We start from the raw sequence: 22,460 nt of genomic DNA, 5'->3' as shown, positions 1-22,460 counted from the left end.
TGCATGCTTACCCGCAAAAAACGCTATTATCTGTCAGGGGGATAAGAAAGACGTCCCCCCCAGAACAAAGCTCAAAAAATGCTTGGAGTGCGGGACAAGACTGCCAGCTACGTACCAGAGGCGTGCGTAGCTAGGCTAGTCAAAGAGGAATCGGGGGGATTCATGGAGGATGTTAGAAAGCTGGTGAAGGAGGAGGTTTGATCAGCTCTAACGTCGCAGATAGCGCCGCCAGCAGGGGCTAAGCGCCAGAAAAAGGCGTATATTCCTGAAGAATATACTGGTGAAGGAGAAGGTTCGATCAGCTCTAACGTCGCAGATAGCGCCGCCAGCAGGGGCTAAACGCCAGAAAAAGGCGTATATTCCTGAAGAGCCTTCCGACTCCGAGAGCTCAATCGGGTCGGAACAAGAGGAACCTGCACCCGAGGAGTCCTCAGACGATGAGGACTATAAAAAATATTTATTTCACCAGGACGACTTAACAGAACTGATTAAGTCGGTCAGGGCTTCGCTAAAAATGGAAGAGTCCAGAGAACCACGTACCCTGCAGGATGAGATATTCGGGGGACTGGGGGAGAGGCGTAGGCACACCTTCCCTGTCCAAAAGAATATTACCAGAATAATCCAAAAAGAGTGGAAGAAACCCGACGCAGGTTTCTTCTCCGCTAGAGGGGTAAAAAGAAGGTACCCGTTTGAGGATGAAGTATGCGAAAGCTGGGAGGAGGTACCCAAGGTAGATGTCCCAGTGGCCAAAGTAGCTAGGAGGACGACCCTGCCCTTTGAGGATGCCGCACAATTAAAGAATCCAATGGATCGCAAGGCTGAAGGCCTCCTAAAGAAATCGTGGAAGGCAGCGGCGAACATATTTGGACCAGGGATCGCAGCCACTTGCGTGGCGCGGACTCTGGGGGTATGGCTGGAACAGCTGGAGCTACATATAACAAATAAGACGCCAAGGGAACAGATCTTAAACTCTCTCCCTATTCTGCGGATGGCCACAAACTTCCTAGCAGACGCAGCGGCCGAGACAGTTAAACTCTCAGCTAAAGCTACAGCCCGGTCTAACTCGACCAGAAGGGTCTTATGGCTGAAGTCGTGGTCGGGCGACTTAGCCTCTAAGAACAAGCTATGCACCCTCCCGTTTTATGGCCAGTTTCTGTTCAGACCGGACCAAGACAAGATCCTTGAGAAGGCGGCCGACAGAAAGAGGGGATTCCCGGAAGAAAAACAACAGAGGGGGAAGACCTTCTTTCGGGCCCCAGCGCAACAGCCCGAGACTTATCGAGGCAAAGGCAAGACGGGCCGCTGGAGTTACCCCAAGGGGGGCAAAGGAAGGAATTTCCTCTTTAACCCCCACCAGTGGGATCCAAAGCAGAGACCCTGACGCCATCCTAGTGGGGGCAAGGCTGGGGAGCTTTGCGGATCGATGGGCCACGATCTGCGAGGGCACATGGATCCCAAAGATCCTACAGCAGGGATACCAGATAGAACTGATATCCCTCCCCAGAAGAAAATATGTCACCACGGGAGGCTCAGTGCAACAATTACGCCTACTAAGACGGAGCATACCTACCTGAGGAAGAAATCGGTCCTGATAATACCCTATCTGGACGACATTTTGATAGTAGCAGGGTCCAGAGAGCTTCTAGCGGAACACCTGGCGATAGTGCTCGAACTTCTCCAGTTCCTAGGGTGGATCATAAACTGGGAAAATTCCAGCCTATATCCCAACAAAGAGAAGATATTTCTGGGTATAACACTCAACTCGGAATCTCAATGCTCCTTCCTTCCCGTAGCAAAAGTGCAAAAGATCCGGCGGCTGGTCAAAACCTTCCTACGGAGACAGTCATGCACAATCCGGGAAGCCATGTCCCTCCTAGGAAGCATGACGTTGTGCATTCCAGGGGTAGCATGGGCCCAGGCCCACACCAGAGCCCTGCAAACCTCAGTCCTGTCAGTCTGGGACAAAAGATAGTCCTCTCTAGGGACAAGAATGTACATCCAGAACACAGTGAAAGTATCCCTGCGCTGGTGGACATCCCCAGCAAACCTGCGGAGGGGGGTCCACTGGATACAGAACCAAGCCACGCACATCACAACAGATGCAAGTGCCTGGGGATGGGGAGCGCATGTGGGGGGCCAGTTCCTCCAGGGTCCATGGCCACAAAAGATAAGAGACCAATCTTCAAATTGCAGGGAACTCCAGGCTGTTTGGAGGGTCCTACAGCAGCTAGGAAACTCACTACGGAACCAACATATAAGGATCCTGTCGGACAATACCACCGCGGTTGCCCATATTCGTCGCCAGGCGGCACAAGGTCTTCCGCCCTGCAAAACATTGCGCAGAAGATTTTCCGCTGGGCAGAAGGCCGGATCCTTTCGATTTCGACAACACATTTGAAGGGGGTGCTGAACCAAAAAGCGGATTTTTTTCAGCCGGAGGCGGATAGACCCAGGAGAATGGTCTCTTTCCCAGGAAGCATTCAGAATCCTGACCAACAGGTGGGGGCCCCACAATTGGACTTATTCGCAACCAGGGAGAACGCCAAAGTGAGCAACTTCTCCTTCCGGCCAGGGGATAGTCCTAGAGCAATAGACGCCCTAGGCCAGGACTGGAGAGAGAGGCTTGTGTACGCCTTTCCTCCAATACCGCTGATTTCCAGAGTCTTACAGCATTTCAGAACACAGGTATGCACGCTAATCCTGGTGACCCCCTTCTGACCCAAGAGAAGTTGGTTCGGCCTTCTGACAACTCTGAGCATCCAGGACTCAGTCATCCTTCCTACCTGGGCAGATCTGCTAACACAAGGGCCACTGAACCACCCACGCGTAGACAGACTCCACCTAACAGCCTGGATCTTGAGGAATCCACACTGAGAGGAAAGGGGTTCTCAGAGAGAGTGGTTGAGACGTTAATGTCAAGCAGGAAAAAGACAACCCACCTTACCTACCAGAAGGTTTGGAGAAGGTTTTCCTTATGGAGACAGGGAAGGGATTCCCGGGACTCTTTCCCGGACATCCCCTTGATCTTAGAGTTCTTGCAGGGGGGCCTAGAGATGGGCCTCTCTCCAAGTACCTTGAGGGTTCAGGTTGCAGCCCTTAGCGCTATATGTGACACCAGGTTCGCAGAGAATAGGTGGGTCAGCAGGTTCTTGACGGCAGCAGCTAGACTACGACCTAGGCCCACAAATATGTTTCCAGACTGGAACCTTAATTGGGTCCTGAAGGCGATGTTAGCGGAACCATTCGAGCCGATCGAAGCATTACCAATAAAAATGCTCATGATTAAGACAGTCTTCCTGGTGGCCATCACCTCCGCAAGGCGGGTTAGCGAGTTGCAGGCCCTGTCTATTCGCCACCCGTTCCTGAAGATCATGGACACCAAATTAGTATTTAAAGCAGACCCGGCCTTCATGCCAAAGGTAGTATCTCCTTTTCATAGGTTCCAAGACGTAGTAATTCCCTCATTTTTTAATAAGCCTAAGGATGAGAGAGAAAAAGCCCTAAACTGCCTGGACGTTAGAAGAGCAGTCCTAAGCTATATCAATGCGACAAGCCACTGGAGAAGGGACGACAACCTGTTTGTCCAGTTCTTTGGCCCAAACAAAGGGAGCAAAGCAGCAAAGAGCTCCATAGCCAGGTGGATCCGCCTGGCCATTACAGAGTCCTATAGGGCCCTGGGAAAGGAAGTCCCCTCTGCTCTTAGAGCCCATTCTACAAGGGCAGTAGCGTCTTCATGGGCCGAGCATAGTTCAGCTTCGGTTGAGCAGATATGCAGGGCCGCAGTCTGGAAGAAGCCGCACACTTTTATTAAACACTATAGGGTAAAGGTGCAGCAGGACGAGGACATGGCTTTCGGCCGCAAGGTCCTCTCGGTGGCAATCCCACCCTAGAAAAAACTTTAGTTAGTATATCTCAAGTGGTGCTGTCGTGGAGACGACTGGGGAAAAAAGAGATTATGCCTACTCGATAATCGGGTTTCCAGGAGTCTCCACGACAGCACCCGTACATTCCCTCCCGAAGAAGATAAATAAAAGGAGGTACCAAAATAAATTACAGAATATAATTTTCCCCCCAAAAAAGGGATCCAGTTAGGTAAAGATTTAAGTTAAGCTCCTACCCGGGCAATTCGTTAGAATCCACTGAGGAAAGTGGGAAAGGGGGAGGGAAGTTTTAACCTCTCAGTGTGTTCCTGTCCTATCAGGAGGAGGCTATCTCAAGTGGTGCTGTCGTGGAGACTCCTGGAAACCCGATTATCGGGTAGGTATAATCTCTTTTTTTTGTGATTGCAGGGAGAGAAAACGCATCATTTCTACCATATACAGTATATATATATTTTTTAAGAGTGGACACCCACTGGCATTTTATTCTATCTTGCGCTGTGAGAGCAAGTGAAAACACTCGCCTCGCAGCACAAGAAAAATGCTGGAAAAACACTGGAACATCGCCAGTGATTCCAATGGTGCCAGCGGCAGCAACGCTAGCCCCATTAAAAACATAGGGAGAATACTGCGAACTTCTGCCACAGCTGTCACAGCTGTGGCGGGAGTTTCCTTCATCCCCGCGGGGATTAAATAATTCTCAGCCACAGCTGTCACAGTTGTGACAGCTGTCGCAGAAGTGCTGCATGCTGACCCATTGCTTTCAATGGGATCGGTGCTGCTGCCAGTCCCATTGAAAGCAGTGGTTTGTGGCAACCCCCGCAGTATGATTTTCGAGTAATGGCTTGAAATATAAGGCCTTCTCTGAAAATAATCATTAACTGATTAAAAAAAGAAAAAAAAATAACTCGCCTTTCCGACGCTCAGGCTCCTCAGCACTGCTGTCTAGCACTTTCAGCAGGCGGGGATTTAAAAATCCCTGCCTCCTGAAAGGGCTATGCTGATTGGCTGAGCGCTCAGCCAATTACAGCTTAGTGCTTAGCACTTTGACAGCTGCGGCAGAAGTCAGTGATATTCTCCCTATGTTTTCAATGGGGCTAGCGCTGCTGCCGCTGGCCCCATTGAAAATACTGGCGATATCCCGGTGTCTTTCTTGCGCTGCGAGGCGAGTGTTTACACTTGCTCTCGCAGCACAAGAGAGAATAAAACGCCAGTGGGTGTCAGCCCTAAAGCATTAATTATGCAGCATAAATGACACAATACATTTTTTTCTGCAGGTTGGTACGATACCAAAATTCCTTGTTTTTTTTTTAGGTTTTTCCACTTTTCTGCAATGAAAAAGCCCTTTTTGGAAATCTTTTTATTTCTAAATTGCTGCATTGAAAGTTCTATAACTTTATTTTTCCATTGACTGAGCTCTGTGAGGGCTTATGTTTTGCGAGACAAGCTGTAGTTTTTATTGGTACCATTTTGGGGTACATACGGCTTTTTTGTTCACTTTTATAATGTTTTTTTGGACGCAAAATGCTAAAAATTAGCATTTTGCCTCAGTTTATTACCTTTTTTTTAAAACCTCTTTGCCGGGCAGGATAAAAAGCATGTCCAACTTATTGTATGTGTCGTTAAGGACACGATGGTACCGAATATGTGGGATTTCTATTAATTTTTTTTTAATTTTCTTATGCTAATATGAGAAAAAGCTCCCCAAAAGTTGTTTTGGTTTTTTTTACATTTTTATTTTCTTGTACATTATTTTTATCTTTTTATTGTACACCATTTGTGTCCCTCTGGGGGACTTACATCATAGCACCGATAATTGCTATGATAAGCATTGCAGGACTTCTCTCCTGCAATGCCTTATCGCTTATTACAGCGATTATTGGCAATAGTAATACAGGACGTCTGTAGGTGGCGTCCTGTTGCCATGGCAACCAGCCGGGCTCTCTGCGATTATAACATCTGTGAACCCTTCCTGTGCCGCGATCTACGTGGAATGCGGGAGGGAAGGGGTTAACGGGGGGGGGGGGGGCGGCTATCAGCTCCAGCCGCTGGATTGCGCGAGATCTCTTATGATCTTGCGCTATTGACATGACGTAAGGGTATGTCCAGTTGCAAGAAGTACCCCGCTGCCCTGACGTACCATTACATCTTATAGAGGGATGGTGTTAATACATGGAGATCAGGTAGGGTTCGTAGGGGGACGGAAGGCGAGGGGCACCACCAATAAAACGGTCCTCCTGATGAAAAAACAGAAAGGAACAAAAGACCCCAGTTATGTATAGTATCTTTAGCCACTGAAAAGGCTTTTGTCCGTGTGCATTGAGGTTTCCTAAGGACCACGTTGGAGCACGTTGGCCAGGGGCAACGGGGAAGATTTTTGCCCTTTACAAGGGAGACCTACGGCACAGGTGAGAACTAACGGAATTCTGTCACCCCCATTTTCAATAGCAAACAGAGCTAGACAGGGTTTCCCGCTGTCTGCAATGCTTTTCGCTCTGGGATGCACGCCTACAGGGCCGCGGGTCCTGCCCTGTCTGGGAAGCTGGTGAGTGCCGCTGGTGCTATTACATATATTGTACTGGATCATATTTTTCTCCAGCAGGTTTCAGGGTATTCTGTAGCTTCCTAATTGTATAGTGTGCACACATAATGAAAGAAACCAATCGGACACAAGTCATCAGCCTTGAATCTCAACCAGCTCTCTGGAGTTACAATCCCCAGAGCCCTAATTTATTGAAACACATAATACCTGTCCTTTATGGGCGTATAACAGATTACATCAGTAACGTATACATATTCTTATTCGCTGGGTCATATAGAATTCCATGCCTCCCTGCCCACCTTCTCTCAAGTCCAGTGTATGTGTGGACTTTGTCCTCTCAGCATGCAGTCAAGCTAAAGGAATTCCAGTGTACGTGGCAGTCTTTGTTTGAGAAGTTTCAGTGTGTGTGTGTGTGGGGGGGGGGTAGAGCTGGGGAAACACCCAATAATGAATACAAGTATACATATAGTATTATGATTTAACTCTTAGAGGCTGCTGTGGAACTTTGTATTAGTCTAACATTATACCACACATCTTTCACCATGCCATTGTCCAGCAATTACTATAATGAAATTATGCAGCCATTAGCCTCTACAGAGTTAAATCACTACAGCTGCGCAATACTTCTAGTTTATTACAAATCAATAGACATTTTACGCTAACTAATCTTCGTGTCTACTACAATCCCCCCTTAAAATGTCTATTCTCTAACTTTCCCCGTCAAATTTTCACAGTTCTCTGCGCGTGAGCCTATAACTGGAGCGCGTTGAAGGTTCGATTTAGGGTCTTCAAGGGAGTGTAGGACTTGTCCACCCTTTCTGGAGATACATCCAGCAAACTCATTGTGGGAGCGGCTTTTTCCAGCGGCAGTTTCACAGGTTTCACTGACACAGGGATAACACAGCAGACTAGAACGGAAAAGATAATCAGTACACATACAACAGCGACGCCCATCTGAGCCAGGATCCTTTGCCACCCGCTCATCCATGAAAAGTACTGGTCCCGAAGGAGAGCTCTTTTAGTTAGTGCGGTCAGCTTCTTAATGGCAACTGCGTCTTTACCTGTGGGTCACGTGTTGTCTGGGATGTAGGTACAGTCTCCCCTATCATCTTACAGACACCCCCCTTTTTAGCTAAAATCATATCTAAGGTCATTCTATTTTGAAAAGTCATAGTCGAGGTAGGTCCTATTGGTCGACTTGTCCCTATAAGGCATCTCTAATGTAATTTATAAACCGCTGCTAACTATAATAAACATAATGAATCCGGTCAACATTTTATTTACCATAATGATCAGAAAAATGGACTCGAATTTAGCTTTAACTTGGTCTCTAATTTTTAAAACTCGTCAGGTACCCCCCTTGGCTGTCCTATGGCGTCAATGTACACGTGTAGATCAAAACTACCACCAGGAGTCTCTCTTCTCGCTCTAGTGTAATGTTACAATACTAGTAGTGTGCACAGGTACGCACGGCGTGGGACTCCCTGACCTTCACCCACACCAATGTCCCTTCCTGGAGATAGCCCTGAAGGTGGACAGGTCCAGGCCGCTAACACTGACCCTACACTACCTAGTGACAAGACTGGAAGGAACCGCCGTACCTATGCAGAAAACAAGGATAAACCAACATGACAAGAAAACCACAAAACACAGCAGAGTTGGATCGAGATAGAGTAACTATTGGGGGTAACCTCATTATCCTCAATATTGTCTGACAGGATGTGGAGGAGCATAATGGCTTTACTAAGGCACACTCCCCTGTCTAATTAACTTCCAGGCATGTCCTCCACCTCATGTTCCCACAAAGCCAGTAAACCTCTCCTAAGGACTGGACCTGATCCTGCTTCCATTCCCCTCCCAGTGTACTGTAGGAGGAGCAATACCCATTGGTGAGTTCCCCAAAAATCTCCCTCCACCCTGCCTGTTTGCATGGCTGGTGTAGTTTCCAGGGTAGTCAGTAATACTCTCTCCGGTGCAAAACACTTAAGTAGTTATAGAGTATTCCTTTTTCCACTTCTCACAAGCAGTGTAATTAGCGGAAATGTTCGTGAAGAGACTAAGGAAACGATCTTCAGCATCTACAGGGAGATTTAGGGGGACCATCCCCGACATCTACCGCACACGCAACAGTTAGACTTGTTGCTCTTGTTATCATTGTAACTCATCAACTCCAACCAGAGATTCTGATCAGAGTAGCCAGTCTCTACTGTCAAGGTGTCCTCGAACGTAGAGTCGGCTAGGATCATCATGTTCTTTAAGGTCTTTATCTTACGGCGGTGGGGGTTAATTATCGTCACGCGACTAAGTGAAGGCCTCCATTCGGGAGCATCTACCATATCCCTTATTTTAAACTTCCCTAAGAGATCTGTCCTCCCGTACCCGTATGTCCCCAAACAGTAAGTCCCCTCGTCCCCCGGGCTTGGATTTTCCATGGTTAGTGTAAAAACCGTATTAAAACCAAGCAACATACTAAGTTCAGCCTTCCAATTTCCGCTGTCCTTATTATTCTTAAGGCTAATTAGGGATTTCCCGCTCTTATCTTTCTTATTTAAGGCATTTTGCGGTTTATAGGACTAGTCTGTTCCTGTGTTCCATCCCACTGATCCCCAATAACGGCAGTCTTCTCCCCAGACATTATCAGTGGCGCAAACATATTGTATTGCCCGGGTATATAAGTCATATAACCAGCTGGACTGAGCTAAATCTGGCCCGCGGTGGGATTTTGCGCCTAGACACGGGACCACAGTACAATAGTCGAAGGAATATGCGGCTACTGGAGTGTTGGACGAGTTATACCAGAAGGTAACCATACCCCTCATATTCTTCCGACTAAGGATTCCAGTTGCCACCCTCCTCTCTCACTAGCCCTAAACAGAATAATGTCCTCAGCACAACTAAGACTGGTCTCCCAAATCTGAGGCTTTCTTACAGTATGAAGCGTGGATCCATGTAAGTCTTTTGGCTAGTTTCACAGCTGTGGCAGTAGTCAGAAGCACCTGGTAGGGACCATCAAATCGGGGCTCCAGAGGGTGCTTCCTGAGGAACTTCTTGACACACACCCAATCCCCAGACTGCAAGATATGTGTCCCAATGTCTGCCTCTGAGTCTGGAAGAGAATACCTGTGCATAGGCTTTGGTTAGTGCTTTAACAACGGAAATCACATACTTAGTCAACACATCAGATTGTAAATACTGGGGATAGTAGCAACCTAGCCTTGGGGCTAGCCCAAACAATCTCGTAGGGAGATAATGCATGAACCCCCTGGGTTCATATCGAACACTGAATAGGGCTATCGGATGACAGTCTTTCCAAAGTAGCCCCATTCTCAGCGTCATTTTAAGTATCTTGCTTTTTAGCGTGCCACTAAGTCTCTACACCTTTCCACTACTCTAAGGGTGGTAGAGTGTGCAAAAAAGGCCTGGGATATACCCAGAGCAAACATGACATGTTAAATTCACCTGCGAAGTTTGTACCTCTGTCTGACTCTGAATCACTTCTGGTACCCCATATTCACAGTTTACCTCGTTCATGAGCTTCTTTGTGGTTACCTACTTGTTTGCCTTGGTAACAGGGTAGGCCTCCAACCTGCAAAGACATCTACAACAACAAGCACATATTCATACTTCCCAACAAGTGGGAGCTGAATGTAGTCAATTTGCAATCCCTGAAATGCGTACAGTGGTCCTGGCAAGTGTGATGTGGCAAATTTACTTCTGCCCTGTCTCACCTATGGCATAGATCATGCTAAACTGGACAAATGATGCAGCAGCTACAGAGAACCCAGGAGTCGCCCGTCCTCTTTCAAGCGTCGACGTCATTGCAGCTTTACTAGGCGGGTCTTTCCGTGCATCAGCTGGGCCATCATGGGATATAGGAACTGTGGTAGGCAAGTGTTGTTGACTGTTCACCATACACGGTCCTGTTTCTGCTGCTCCCATATTAGTCCATTTATCCTTTCTTTCCTTGCTGGCTTGTAACTGTAAAGTCTTTAGTATATCAAAGTCCAAATTTTGTCAATGTCCAGGTTTTTGCCACTGACTCATGCTGTCAGTATATTTTCTTCTTTCTTCCACGGCTTGAGGGCCGCTGCCTTTGCTGTGCTGTCGGCGAGGGTGTCGTCTCTCGCTTCTCCATTGTAGGAATCAGTGCGAACTCTCCACTGCCAGATAGTAGTAGGGCCTCCATGAGACTCTGCACCGCTGCACCATTCTCAATTGGTTGTCCTGCTAAGGTAAAAAACTGTCTGGCCTTCCATATTGGGCCATAATCATGAGCTATGCCAAATGCATACCAGGAGTCAGTGTAAATGGTTGCCGTCTTACCTTTCGCCACTCTACACGCCTCAGTGAGGGCCGATTCCAGCCAAACAAGGTAAGTATGAAGACGCCGGACCGCGGGGATTCGGGTAAGTACTATCTGTTTTGTTTTTTTTGATCCCTGCATCGGGTTTGTCTCGCGCCGAACGGGGGGGCTATTGAAAAAAAAAAACCGTTTCGGCGCGGGACAACCCCTTTAAGTCCCTCTTTCTCACATAAAAACCAAAACTACTTCGTCAAATTGCGTGAAAAAGTTTGCTGGGTGACTGTAGGGAAATTATTCCGTCTATAGGAGCCTTCCTTAACATCATCTTTCACTATCCTGTCTGAATAAAATTATAGCTTCAGTGTAGACTGACACTAGAATATACAAAGACATAAGGAAAAAAACTAAAAAGAAAGCGGATGAATTGACATCCTACTCTGAGCAATTAAGTCCCTCTTTCTCACATAAAAACCAAAACTACTTTGTCAAATTGTGGGAAAACGTTTGCTGGGTGACTGTAGGGAAATTATTCCGTCTATAGGAGCCTTCCTTAACACCATCTGTCTGAACATCCATTGGAGAAGCAGGCAGCGGAAAACAGAGCCCCTGGGAACACACCATGAGAGGGCGTCCCCTGCTCATAGGTCCCTGGCCTCTGTCCTTCATGCATCAACTCCAAACTTCCATACTTAGTCATCATCAAACCAGCTTAGTCATCTAATATGCCCTAAGCTGCAACTTCACGAAGAACAAAGGTTTGTTTCCCTGAACTTATCACACATCCAAGGTGGCCACATTTTGGAGTGTAACAAAGTCTGGTCAAACAAGACCTTACTTCAGATAATCATGATGTTAGCACTGGATACAGTGGCATTGGGGAATGTAGGCCTCCTGATTCCAGCAAGATAGCCACCAGAGGCAGAAAGGGGTGGGGCTACAAATCTCCCAGGGGAGGCAAGATGGCTGCTGGAGGAGGAAGAGGCGGGGCTTAGTCCTGTCCCGGATTGGAATGGCCGGAAGTAACGCCACACACCCTGAAAGTGAGCACATGGGGGGGAAGTAATTTCAGGATGGGGGCAGGGCTCACCACACTTTATGCAGAGTCACACTATGTGGGTGTTTTAAAACATTGCAAGTGCGGCAGCCATTATAGGGATGGGCTATAGTCAACACAAAGGCATTACATTGTTCATGATACAGGCAATACACATCCACCACTACACTCTTTTCTCCTCCCCTTACCCAATTCTGCTTGTGAATCCATTTCCTACATTATACCACCTCCTAGCAATCTGAAGCACCTTTCTGTCTGCTAGGGCCTCCTGCTTATCTTCTGAAAACTTTTCTGTGGTCTGTCTACAACCCAGCATTCCTTTGTTTTACCAACTAAGTTACATGCTCTATGCTTCTTATCTTTGCTTGCTTTTTTTTTTTCCTTTCCGCCATTCTCTAAACAACCTAGATCTATACCGTATTCTATTCTGCCTGCTCATTCTATCCCATTTGAAATTTCTGGACACAGTAAAACTTTACTAGATTCCACCTATCTCTTCTTACCTCGCAAATCACAATGCACATTAACTGTATAAACACAAAACAAAAGGAACAGACGGGTTAACTGGGAAATGCTCAGTGGCTTAACATCAGCCCACTCTCTTATCAGTAAAACCCCCAGTAACAAGCACTGCACATTCTTTAAACAAGACCTTTGACTATACACAAAGACGGACGATTATATTCAATGGACCAAGACTAACAGTATTTGGAGTATTAAGCCGTCTCACACCACGGCTATAATCCCCGCGTATCCCTTTCCACATATGAGAACATAACACGCTCGATCATACAAGTATAAATACGCCTATTTTAATCCCTGCGTATCCCTCCTTACGTATGAGAGCATATACCGTGTTCGATCATACAAGTGCATACGCCTATTTTAAATTTTCCTGGCCTCGCTCTCCAAGTGTATTAGAGCAAACCGTGCACTATTACATAGAAGAGTGCGCCCCGAGCGCGCTCCCTCAGGCTTATACAGCCAAGCCCGGCCCTTCTGACACATTAACCCTCACAGAATCTGTCTCTTGGTCTTGTATACACAATCTTTAACTGTCTCAGACACAATATTCACAGCATACAGAATACGGGTAGACAGAACAATATTACCTGCCTTTCAGTGATTTATTACTTTGGCTGTAGAGGCGGGCAGATAAACAGATAGAAGTCATCTCACACAGGTAGATTAACATAAAGCAATCTTACCGTGTTCCGTAGATTTTTGGGCCCCTGAGTTCTGCGTGTTATCTGCCAGTCTCTGTATCTTTCCAGAATAAAAAAAATCATAAATCTACCCAGCCCACCAAGGGACGCCAAATTGTACTGGATCATATTTTTCTCCAGCAGGTTTCAGGGTATTCTGTAGCTTCCTAATTGTATAGTGTGCACACATAATGAAAGAAACCAATCGGACACAAGTCATCAGCCTTGAATCTCAACCAGCTCTGTGGAGTTACAATCCCCAGAGCCCTAATTTATTGAAACACATAATACCTGCCCTTTATGGGCGTATAACAGATTACATCAGTAACGTATACATATTCTTATTCGCTGGGTCATATAGAATTCCATGCCTCCCTGCCCACCTTCTCTCAAGTCCAGTGTATGTGTGGACTTTGTCCTCTCAGCATGCAGTCAAGCTAAAGGAATTCCAGTGTACGTGGCAGTCTTTGTTTGAGAAGTTTCAGTGTGTGTGGGGGGGTAAAGCTGGGGAAACACCCAATAATGTATACAAGTATACATATAGTATTATGATTTAACTCTTAGAGGCTGCTGTGGAACTTTGTATTAGTCTAACATTATACCACACATCTTTCACCATGCCATTGTCCAGCAATTACTATAATGAAATTATGCAGCCATTAGCCTCTACAGAGTTAAATCACTACAGCTGCGCAATACTTCTAGTTTATTACAAATCAATAGACATTTTTTGCTAATTAATCTTCATGTCTACTACGATATCACTGGACTATTGCTTTTCGCTCTGGTGTTGGAGCATTTGGCCACGGTGGCGAGGCGTAACCCCAGTGTGCACGGTCTCTCAATAGGGCCCAAAGAATACAAAATGTCTTTGTATGCGGATGATATGCTATTGTATATTACACAACTGAGTATCTGGTTTCCAGCGATTTTTGCGGAGATTCGCATGTTTGGCCGATTGAGTAACTTTAAAATTAATATGGTAAAATTGGAGGCAGTGAATGTATCTATACCTCCCGGGGAGGTTACTGGCTTATCACAGAGTTTCTCATTTAAATGGAGGAACTGTAGCATTAAGTATTTTGGGCACACATATAGCTAGAGATGTGTCGTCAATATATTATCTTCCATTACTTTGTAATTCTTTAATTACCTTCCATTACTAGAACGTACGATTAAGGATTTAAACAATTCTGAGAAAAAATCCTTGTCTTGGTTTGGCCGTATTAATGTTCTGAAAATGGATGGTGTCCCTCGCTTGCTATATCTGTTTCAGACACTCCCCGTTGTCCCTCTGGAGGGTTTCTTTAAACAACTACAAACAGCATTTACTCGATGTGTATGGGGAGGGAACCGGAGTAGGATAGGATAGTATGCTTTGCTCTATCGGCCTAAAGGACACTACTCTCTCCTGGTTTTCCTCCTACCTATCTGACCGCTCATTCAGCGTCTCGTTTGCTGGCTCCACCTCCTCTCCTCTAGCCCTTGCTTTTGGGGTCCCCCAGGGCTCGGTCCTCGGCCCTTTTCTCAATCTACACAACCGCCATTGGACAAACCATCAGTAGTTTTGGCATCCAATACCACCTCTACGCTGACGACACCCATCTATATACCTCTTCCCGTGACATCTCTGCACCTTTCCTCCAAAACATCACCGACTGTTCACTTTCTCGAACATTATGTCCCCTCTCTATCTAAAACTAAACGTCTCTAAAACTGACTTACTGGTATTTCCACCCTCCACTAACCAACCTCATTCTGACTTCTCCATCTCAGTGTGTGGCGCCACCATAACTCCCAGACAGAACGCCCGCTGCCTCCGAGTCATATTTGACTCCGATCTCTCCTTTACCCCTACATCCAATCTCTTGCCCGAACATGTCAGTTGCACCTCAAGACTATCACAAGAATCCGCTCTTTTCTCACCGCAGACACGCTGAAAACGCTTATTGTTGCCCTCATCCACTCTCGGCTCGATTATTGCAACTCATTGCTGATCAGCCTCCCCTGCACTAGACTCTACCCTCTCCAATCCATCTTAAATGCAGCAGCCAGGCTCATCTTCCTGTCCAGCCGCTACACGGACGCCTCTGCCCTGTGCCGGTCACTGCACTGGCTGCTCGTTAAATACAGAATTCAATTTAAACTCATTACCTTCATCCACAAAGCCCTCCATAGTGCAGAGCCACCCTATATTGCTTCCCTCATCTCAATCCATCGCCCAGCCCGGGCTCTCCGCTTCGCTAACGAAACTAGACTGCACGCCCCTCTAATTCGAACTTCTCATTCCCGCCTCAAAGACTTCTCCAGAGCAGGACCAGTCCTCTGGAACGCACTTCCAAAGGCTACCCGGGCAATCCAGGACTCATAGAACTTCAGACGTGCTCTAAGAACGCACCTCTTCACGGTGGCATACCGCATTTCCTAAACAAACCCCTCTGTACACCGCCTGATAACATGCTCCCTGACCTACTGACTGCAATCCTTGCCAGCCACCATCAACTGCCCTTGCAGTCATACCGATTTTGCCATCACACGGCTAAATGTCTGACCATTGTCTATGTGTATAGCATCCCTCACACTCCAACTCGCCATATGGTGCCATATCTCCAGCCCCTTTACCTTCTGTATCACCCCATTACTTGTAGTATGTAAGCTCATTGGAGCAGGACCCTCACCCCCATTGCTATGATCAACTGATTACTATGTAACCGTGGTTCTGTAATTTTTGTACTTTTGTCTATCTGTATTCCCCCAATCTATTTAAGCGCTGCGGAATATGTTGGCGCTATACAAATAAAGATTATTATTATAAAATTATTATTAGAACACTAACAAGACCTAGAGGGGATGGAAGAGAAGGGCTACCTGACCTTAAAATATACCATTTGGCCTCTGCTAATGCAGTTGTTTGACTGGCATTTCCACAGAGTTTCCAAACAATGGGTGAGTCTAGAAGAAATTTTGTTGGACACAAAGGTGGGGGATTTGCCATGGTTGGCACAGACATTAAGACCTAATACAATAGAGTGCTTGCTATTCGCAGAAGATTTCCTGAAAATGTGGGATAAATCGGCAATAAGATATGAACTGTCCAATAAGAGGGAACCGTTAACTCCATTATTTGGTAACCCATATTTCTCTCCTGCCATGGAGGCTTCCAGCTTCCTAGGTTGGTCTATGAAAGATGACGTTAGAGTGTATCACATTTTGAGAGAGACAGGGGTCCCATCTTATGAGCACCTAAGGGCGGCACAACCAGGAAAATCATTATCATGGTTCTCATACAATTGTCACACTGCCAATTACACAAAAATCCAATTACACAAATTTCTTGACTCCACTCACTCCCTTTGAAACACTATTTACTAAGGAATCATCCCCACCTAGATGAGTGTCAAACGTTTATCAAGAAATTATGGTAAATACCCTTGACTGAGACCCCACCTTTATAAAGAAGTGGGAACATGACCTGGGATGTTCGATTGAACCCGAGGAGTGGGTGAGGGCCTTTTTACTGTCCCACAAGCTGTCCATGATCTGTAGAGCACAAGAAAGGAATTATTAAATAATAACTAGGTGGTTCAGATGTCCAGCTATGTGGCACTGCATTTCCCCCGTGGTCTCTTCAGATTGCTAGAGGTGTGGTAGAGTGCTTGGAACCATGCTTCATATTTGGTGGAATTGTCCTAGCATTATGCCCTTTTGAGGTATGGTGATCTCCACTTGCAAAGAAATTCCAAAAAGTTCAATTACTCCCACCCTGCAGATAGGTCACCTGTCTATGCTATCTGTTTCAATATCGTCTGTCAAGAAAGACTTGTTGCGTTTCTTTTTAACTCCCGCACTCTCAGTTATACCTAGATATTGGAAAATGCAAAGGGTCCTGACAACAATGGAGTGGATACAGGAGGTTAACGAGTTGATGACTACGGAGGAGTTGGTGGTAGAAGAGAATGATAATCTGGAGAAGCTTATATATATTTGGAATCCCTGGATGCATCTCCAGAAATCTCCGGAATGTAGGAGACTGATTGGAAACTAGTAGAATGCAGCTTAGGATTGATCTTTATTGTTCTATTTATATGTCACATGAGCGATAACTTCACATGGGTATAGACACATTTTTTCTTCTTCCATATATCATTATACTACATATTTTTTCTTTCCCACTGATGTGTGTATGGTGTGTGGATGAGAGCTCCTACCCATAATTTCAAGGCAAAGAACCGTCAACTAAGCAGTACACCGGAATCCTCAGACGACTTCTTAGCATCCAAAGATGCACCTTTATTAACTCTGCAAATAAAACGTCGTTTCGACCAATGCAATGGTCTTTGTGAAACTTAAAAAAACCTGCAAATATGCATAGTATACATGAGACTAACCATTTACAGTGCAGTATACATATCTTTTTTTTTTTTTGCTTCCTCCAAACGTTACTATGTTTCTATCTTCTATTCAGGTAAAGTTACATCAGGCAGCTATGGAGTTGCAGTTGTCTCCATTCAATGTATTCCTCCGGACCACTCTGGACTTGTTGCAGGAGAAAGACTCAGCGAATATCTTTCACGAACCTGTTAACCTTAAGGAGGTAACAACTTTCTATATTTAATTACTATTAAAATGTGGTTTACAGATCCAAATAGGTTGATGTCATGTTGCAATTCACTTTTTTTTCTCAGGTACCAGACTACATGGATTTTGTTTTGCATCCCATGGACTTTTCAACAATGCGTCACAAACTAGAATGTCACCAGTATTCATCCTTTTTAGCTTTTGAGAATGACTTTAATTTGATGGTTTCTAACTGCTTGCACTACAATTCTCGGGAAACCGTGTTTCACCAAGCTGCTCTACGTCTTCACCGATTGGGCACAGCAATACTATGTAATGCAAGGCACCAAGCAGAAAGCCTTGCATATGATCCAAGCACACTGATGCATCTTCCAGAGAAGGCCCATGCTGATGACTACTACCGTTTTTCATGGGAAGAGGGTGAGAGAGCTACTTTAGGAACATTATGAAAACATAAATCCTTTAATGAGACGGTCCCTTTTTTTTTCCATTTTCGCTTTTCCCTCCCCTCTTTTAAAAAAAAATATATAACTCTTTTTTTATTCATCGACGTAGCTGTATCAGAGCTTGTTTTTTGCGACGAGTTGTATTTTTCAGTGGTACTATTTAATGTACCATATAATGTACTGAAAAACTTTTAAGACTTTCCAAGTAAAGTAAAAAGAAAACAAAAATGAACACCCGCCATCTTTTGGTAAAACCTTATTCTCATTTTTCTTTTTTCGCTCCTGCAGTATAATGTAATGCCACAGCATTACATCATACTGCGATCGGGGAGACATTCTTTCAAGCCACTCCATGGGAATTGGTTGACGGACATTCTGCCATGACAGCCCTGGGGCCTTTGAGTCCAGGGTCCTTCGGAAGCATCTATGACACCCCTATTACCTCAGGGCCACTAAAGGGTTTACTGTTATTGCTGGAGCCACTGAGAGGGGCACGTATACTATAGGGGCCACTGGAATAACGGATTTAAAATCATACGTTGTGATAGTCTATGCACCCAGTCATGCCCCATAATCACACCTCCTTTTTGGCAGGTGTGCCCCACAGCAAACAAACTTTCCCAGGGGTGCCTCAAGGCTGAAAAGGATGGGAAACACTGCCCTAGACTGACTGTAGAGTGTTTCATGTGCTCAACAGAATGTATATGAGGGGTCAGGGAAAAGATCATTTACACACTTTCTACCTTGTTCCTATCGTATTTTAAGATTAGCAAAAAAGACTTGTTCCCAACTGCTTTACCAGCATAGAAAGATGCCAGTTTCAAGAGCTAATGTCAATGACCGTGTTTTCACCGTGCATTACGTGTGCGTTGCATGATTGCATAATACATGGTGAATGGAGTCAATTCAAGTCAATGACTTTCACTAATCCATGCACACTCCGTGTCAATACGATCCAGCAATATTGTTTATGCGGACTGAAAGTCAGAGATTATGGGAAGTGGAACGAATAGTAAACAATTTTTTGTTATTAACACAGATTATTTATTGCTCAATTTCGTTAGTTTTGAGCGATAATTGTCCCGTTTAAATGGCCCTTTTACTTCTTTTTCTGTTTCAATGGGAATCTTTTTTTAGAATTTTATCTGAAGTTCAGATTAAATTACCCCATAACAGTTGCTTTCATAGGTAAGGAAAGGGAGGGGAGGCTTAACCTCGGGCATAAAGCAGGTGACAAATGTTGAGAATTTTAGCGTAGATTATGGAGGCTAGTGGCTTGGAACCAATTAATTCTGCCTCGAGATTTGACCAGCTGATTGACGATAATTTCGTAATCCAAGACAGGGATTGATTTATCGTAATGGCGCAGTGGTATGCTTCAAGATTAGGGAGGGCAACTCCTCCTTGGGATTTGTGTAGAGCCAAGGTTGAAAGGGAAATCCTAGGTGGCTTTCCACCCCAGAAGTAGTTAAATAGTTGGTTTTGGAATTTTAACATTATTGCTTTAGGGACCGGAATTGGTAGAGTTCAGAAGCAGTACATTAGTTTTGGGAGGATCATCTTATAGAGTATGATGCGGCCTAGCCAGGTGTTTTTTTGTTTTTTATCCACTGGCCCTTTAATGAATAATGCAGCAGAAATCATTGAAGATGATGGAGGGAAGGCAAATCTATTAAATAGTTTCTTTTCAAGCGTATTCACAAATGAAAAGGAAATGCCACACGAGATGCAGGGGAATAAAATGAACCCCTCAAACAAAATATCTCATACCTAACGCAGAAGGAAGTGCGGAACCGGTTAAAGAAGATTAAAATCGATAAATCGCCAGGCCCAGATGGAATACACCCAAGGGTACTAAAGGAACTAGGTGATGTGATAGCTAGGCCGCTATATCTAATATTTGTGGATACTATCAAGACCGGGGTTGTACCATTGGATTGGCGCACTGCCAACGTGGTTCGAATTTACAAAAAAGGGACCAAAAGTGAGGCTGGTAACTACAGACCGGTAAGTCTCACTTCAGTAACGGGAAAAATATTCAAGGGGTTTCTGAGAGTCGCCATCGAAGAGTACCTCAAGGAGAACAACGGAATAACTCCTCACCAGCATGGGCTCATGAAGGGTCGATCATGTCAGACCAATGTGATCAGCTTCTACGATGAAGTAAGCTCTAGGCTGGACCTGGGCGAGTCTATTGATCTTGTATATCTGGACTTCTCTAAAGCATTTGACACTGTGCCGCATAATAGGCGAATATATAAAATGAGACAGCCCGGATTGGGTGAAAACGTGTGTATTTGGGTAAAGAATTGGCACAATGAAAGAAAGCAGAGGGTGGTAATAAATGGTTTGTACTCTGCTTGGGCCACCGTCGCTAGCGGGGTGCCACAGGGTTCAGTATTAGGCCCCATTCTGTTCAATATATTTATTAACGACTTGATAGAAGGGCTTCACAGTAAAATATCAATATTTGTAGATGACACAGAATTATACAATATAATCAATGCAACAGAGGACAATGTACGGCTACAAACGGACCTAGATAAGCTGGGGGCTTGGGCAGAAAAATGGCAAATGAAGTTTAATGTGGATAAATGTAAGGTTATGCACATGGGCAGGAGAAACGGATGTCACCAATATACACTAAATTGGGTACTGCTAGGGAAAATTAATATGGAAAAAGACCTGGGGGTACTAGTGGATTGTAGACTAAACTGGAGTAACCAATGCCAGTCAGCTGCTGCAAAAGCTAATAAAGTCTTGGTGTGCATTAAAAGAGGTATAGGGGCGAAGGACGAGAACATTATCCTTCCACTATATAAGGCACTTGTCAGGCCTCACATGGAATACTGCGCACAGTTCTGGTCACCGGTGCTCAGGAAAGATGTTACAGTGCTGGAGGGGGTTCAAAGAAGGGCAACTAAACATATATGGAATAAAGCGACTGGAATACCCAGAGAGGCTATCCAAATTGGGATTATTTACTCTAGAAAAAAGACGGCTAAGGGGTGATCAAATAACTATGTATAAAGACATGAGGGGACAATACAAGGATCTCTCCCATTATCTGTTTACACCCAGGACTGCGACGGTAACGAGAGGGCATCCGCTACGTTTAGAGGAAAGCAAGTTTCATCACCAACACAGAAAGGGGTTCTTTACTGTAAGAGCAGTTAGACTGTGGAACTCTCTGCCTGAGGATGTGGTGATGGCAAAATCCATAGAGGAGTTTAAAAGGGGGCTAGATGTCTTTCTGGAGCGGAAGGATATTACAGGATATAAATCTTAGGTTAATTGTTAATCCGAGTATATAGCAGGTAGGAACTATTAGGGGTTGATCCAGGGATTAGTCTGATTGCCATTAGGGAGTCGGGAAGGAATTTTTCCCCCAAAAGGGCTAATTGGCTCCTGCTCTTGGGGTTTTTTGCCTTCCTCTGGATCAATAACACAGGAGGATAAACAGGCTGGACTAGATGGACATTTGTCTTCATTCGGCCTTACAAACTATGTTACTATCTTACTATGTTATATTTTTCTAAATCTTTTTGCAGGTTTTTTGAAAGGGGAAGGTAATTTGCTGTATTCCTAGATATGGAATACTTGTCGCTTGCCTCTGGAAGGAAAATTCCTGTTGTAACTCTCGTTTTTAAATTCCATTCATGTGTAGACTTAGAATTTGTAATTTGGAAATGTTTAATCTATAATAGGATACCTCGGAAATTGAGAAAGAGTTGCATATGCTGCTCAGAGGGATGTCGCAGGGTTAGTCAGTGTTAACAATATATAGTTCGCAAAGAGACTTATTTTGTGATGTCGGACACCTGCGTAAATTCCATGGATATGGGGATTCAATCTAATATGTTCCGCCAGTGGTTCAATCACTAAAGTAAAAATCAGCGGCGAAAGTCGGCATCCCTGGCGAGTGCCATATGTGATGTAAAAGAACTCGGATAAAGTACTATCAACCAATACCCTGGTTTTGGGGGATGAATATAAAGCCCTCATAGCTTGGATTATGTTACCTGTGAAACCAAATTTATTAAGGACTGGAAAAGTAAAACCCCAATGAAGCCCATCGAAAGCTTTTTCTGCGTCTAGTGCTAATAAGACAGAAGGGAAGCGTGAGCTATCCATCCTGTTTAGAAAGTTTAGTACTCTTTTTCTTCTGTCAGGGGCCTGTCTTCCTTTCATGAAACCCTCTTGGTCCGAGTGAATTATAATGGGTAAAATCTTGAGAAGTCTTTGGGGTAAAATTTGAGTATATTTTCAGATCACAATTTAAAAGGGAAATTGGCATAAAATTTGCTGGGAAGGAAATATATATATATATACCAGGTTTAGGGATTGTAACCACTATAGCCTCAAGCATCTCTTAAGGGAATTTGCTAAAACGTTTGTAATATTCATTGGAAAAGCCGTTTGGCCCTGGGGATTTTTTAAGTTTTGACAATTAA

The 22,460-nt window shown here is 44.9% G+C and overlaps 1 protein-coding gene across 8 annotated transcripts in view; it reads left to right on the top strand.

The window, feature by feature from the left end:
* LOC136590921 (bromodomain and PHD finger-containing protein 3-like) overlaps nucleotides 1-22,460 on the top strand; it is a 192,211-nt gene that overhangs the window by 128,845 nt on the left and 40,906 nt on the right. For all 8 annotated transcript variants that reach the window (XM_066588437.1, XM_066588436.1, XM_066588432.1 and 5 more), the window contains exons 5-6: nucleotides 17,448-17,576; nucleotides 17,668-17,980. In XM_066588437.1, coding sequence (XP_066444534.1) covers nucleotides 17,448-17,576; nucleotides 17,668-17,980 — 442 coding nt within the window. The remainder of the gene's footprint in view (nucleotides 1-17,447; nucleotides 17,577-17,667; nucleotides 17,981-22,460) is intronic.

This window comes from Eleutherodactylus coqui, unplaced genomic scaffold (genome assembly GCF_035609145.1).
Source record: "Eleutherodactylus coqui strain aEleCoq1 unplaced genomic scaffold, aEleCoq1.hap1 HAP1_SCAFFOLD_89, whole genome shotgun sequence".
NCBI lineage: Eukaryota > Metazoa > Chordata > Amphibia > Anura > Eleutherodactylidae > Eleutherodactylus > Eleutherodactylus coqui.
The sequence above is the reverse complement of the archived record's forward strand: the minus strand, read 5'-3'. Positions and strand labels throughout refer to the sequence as shown.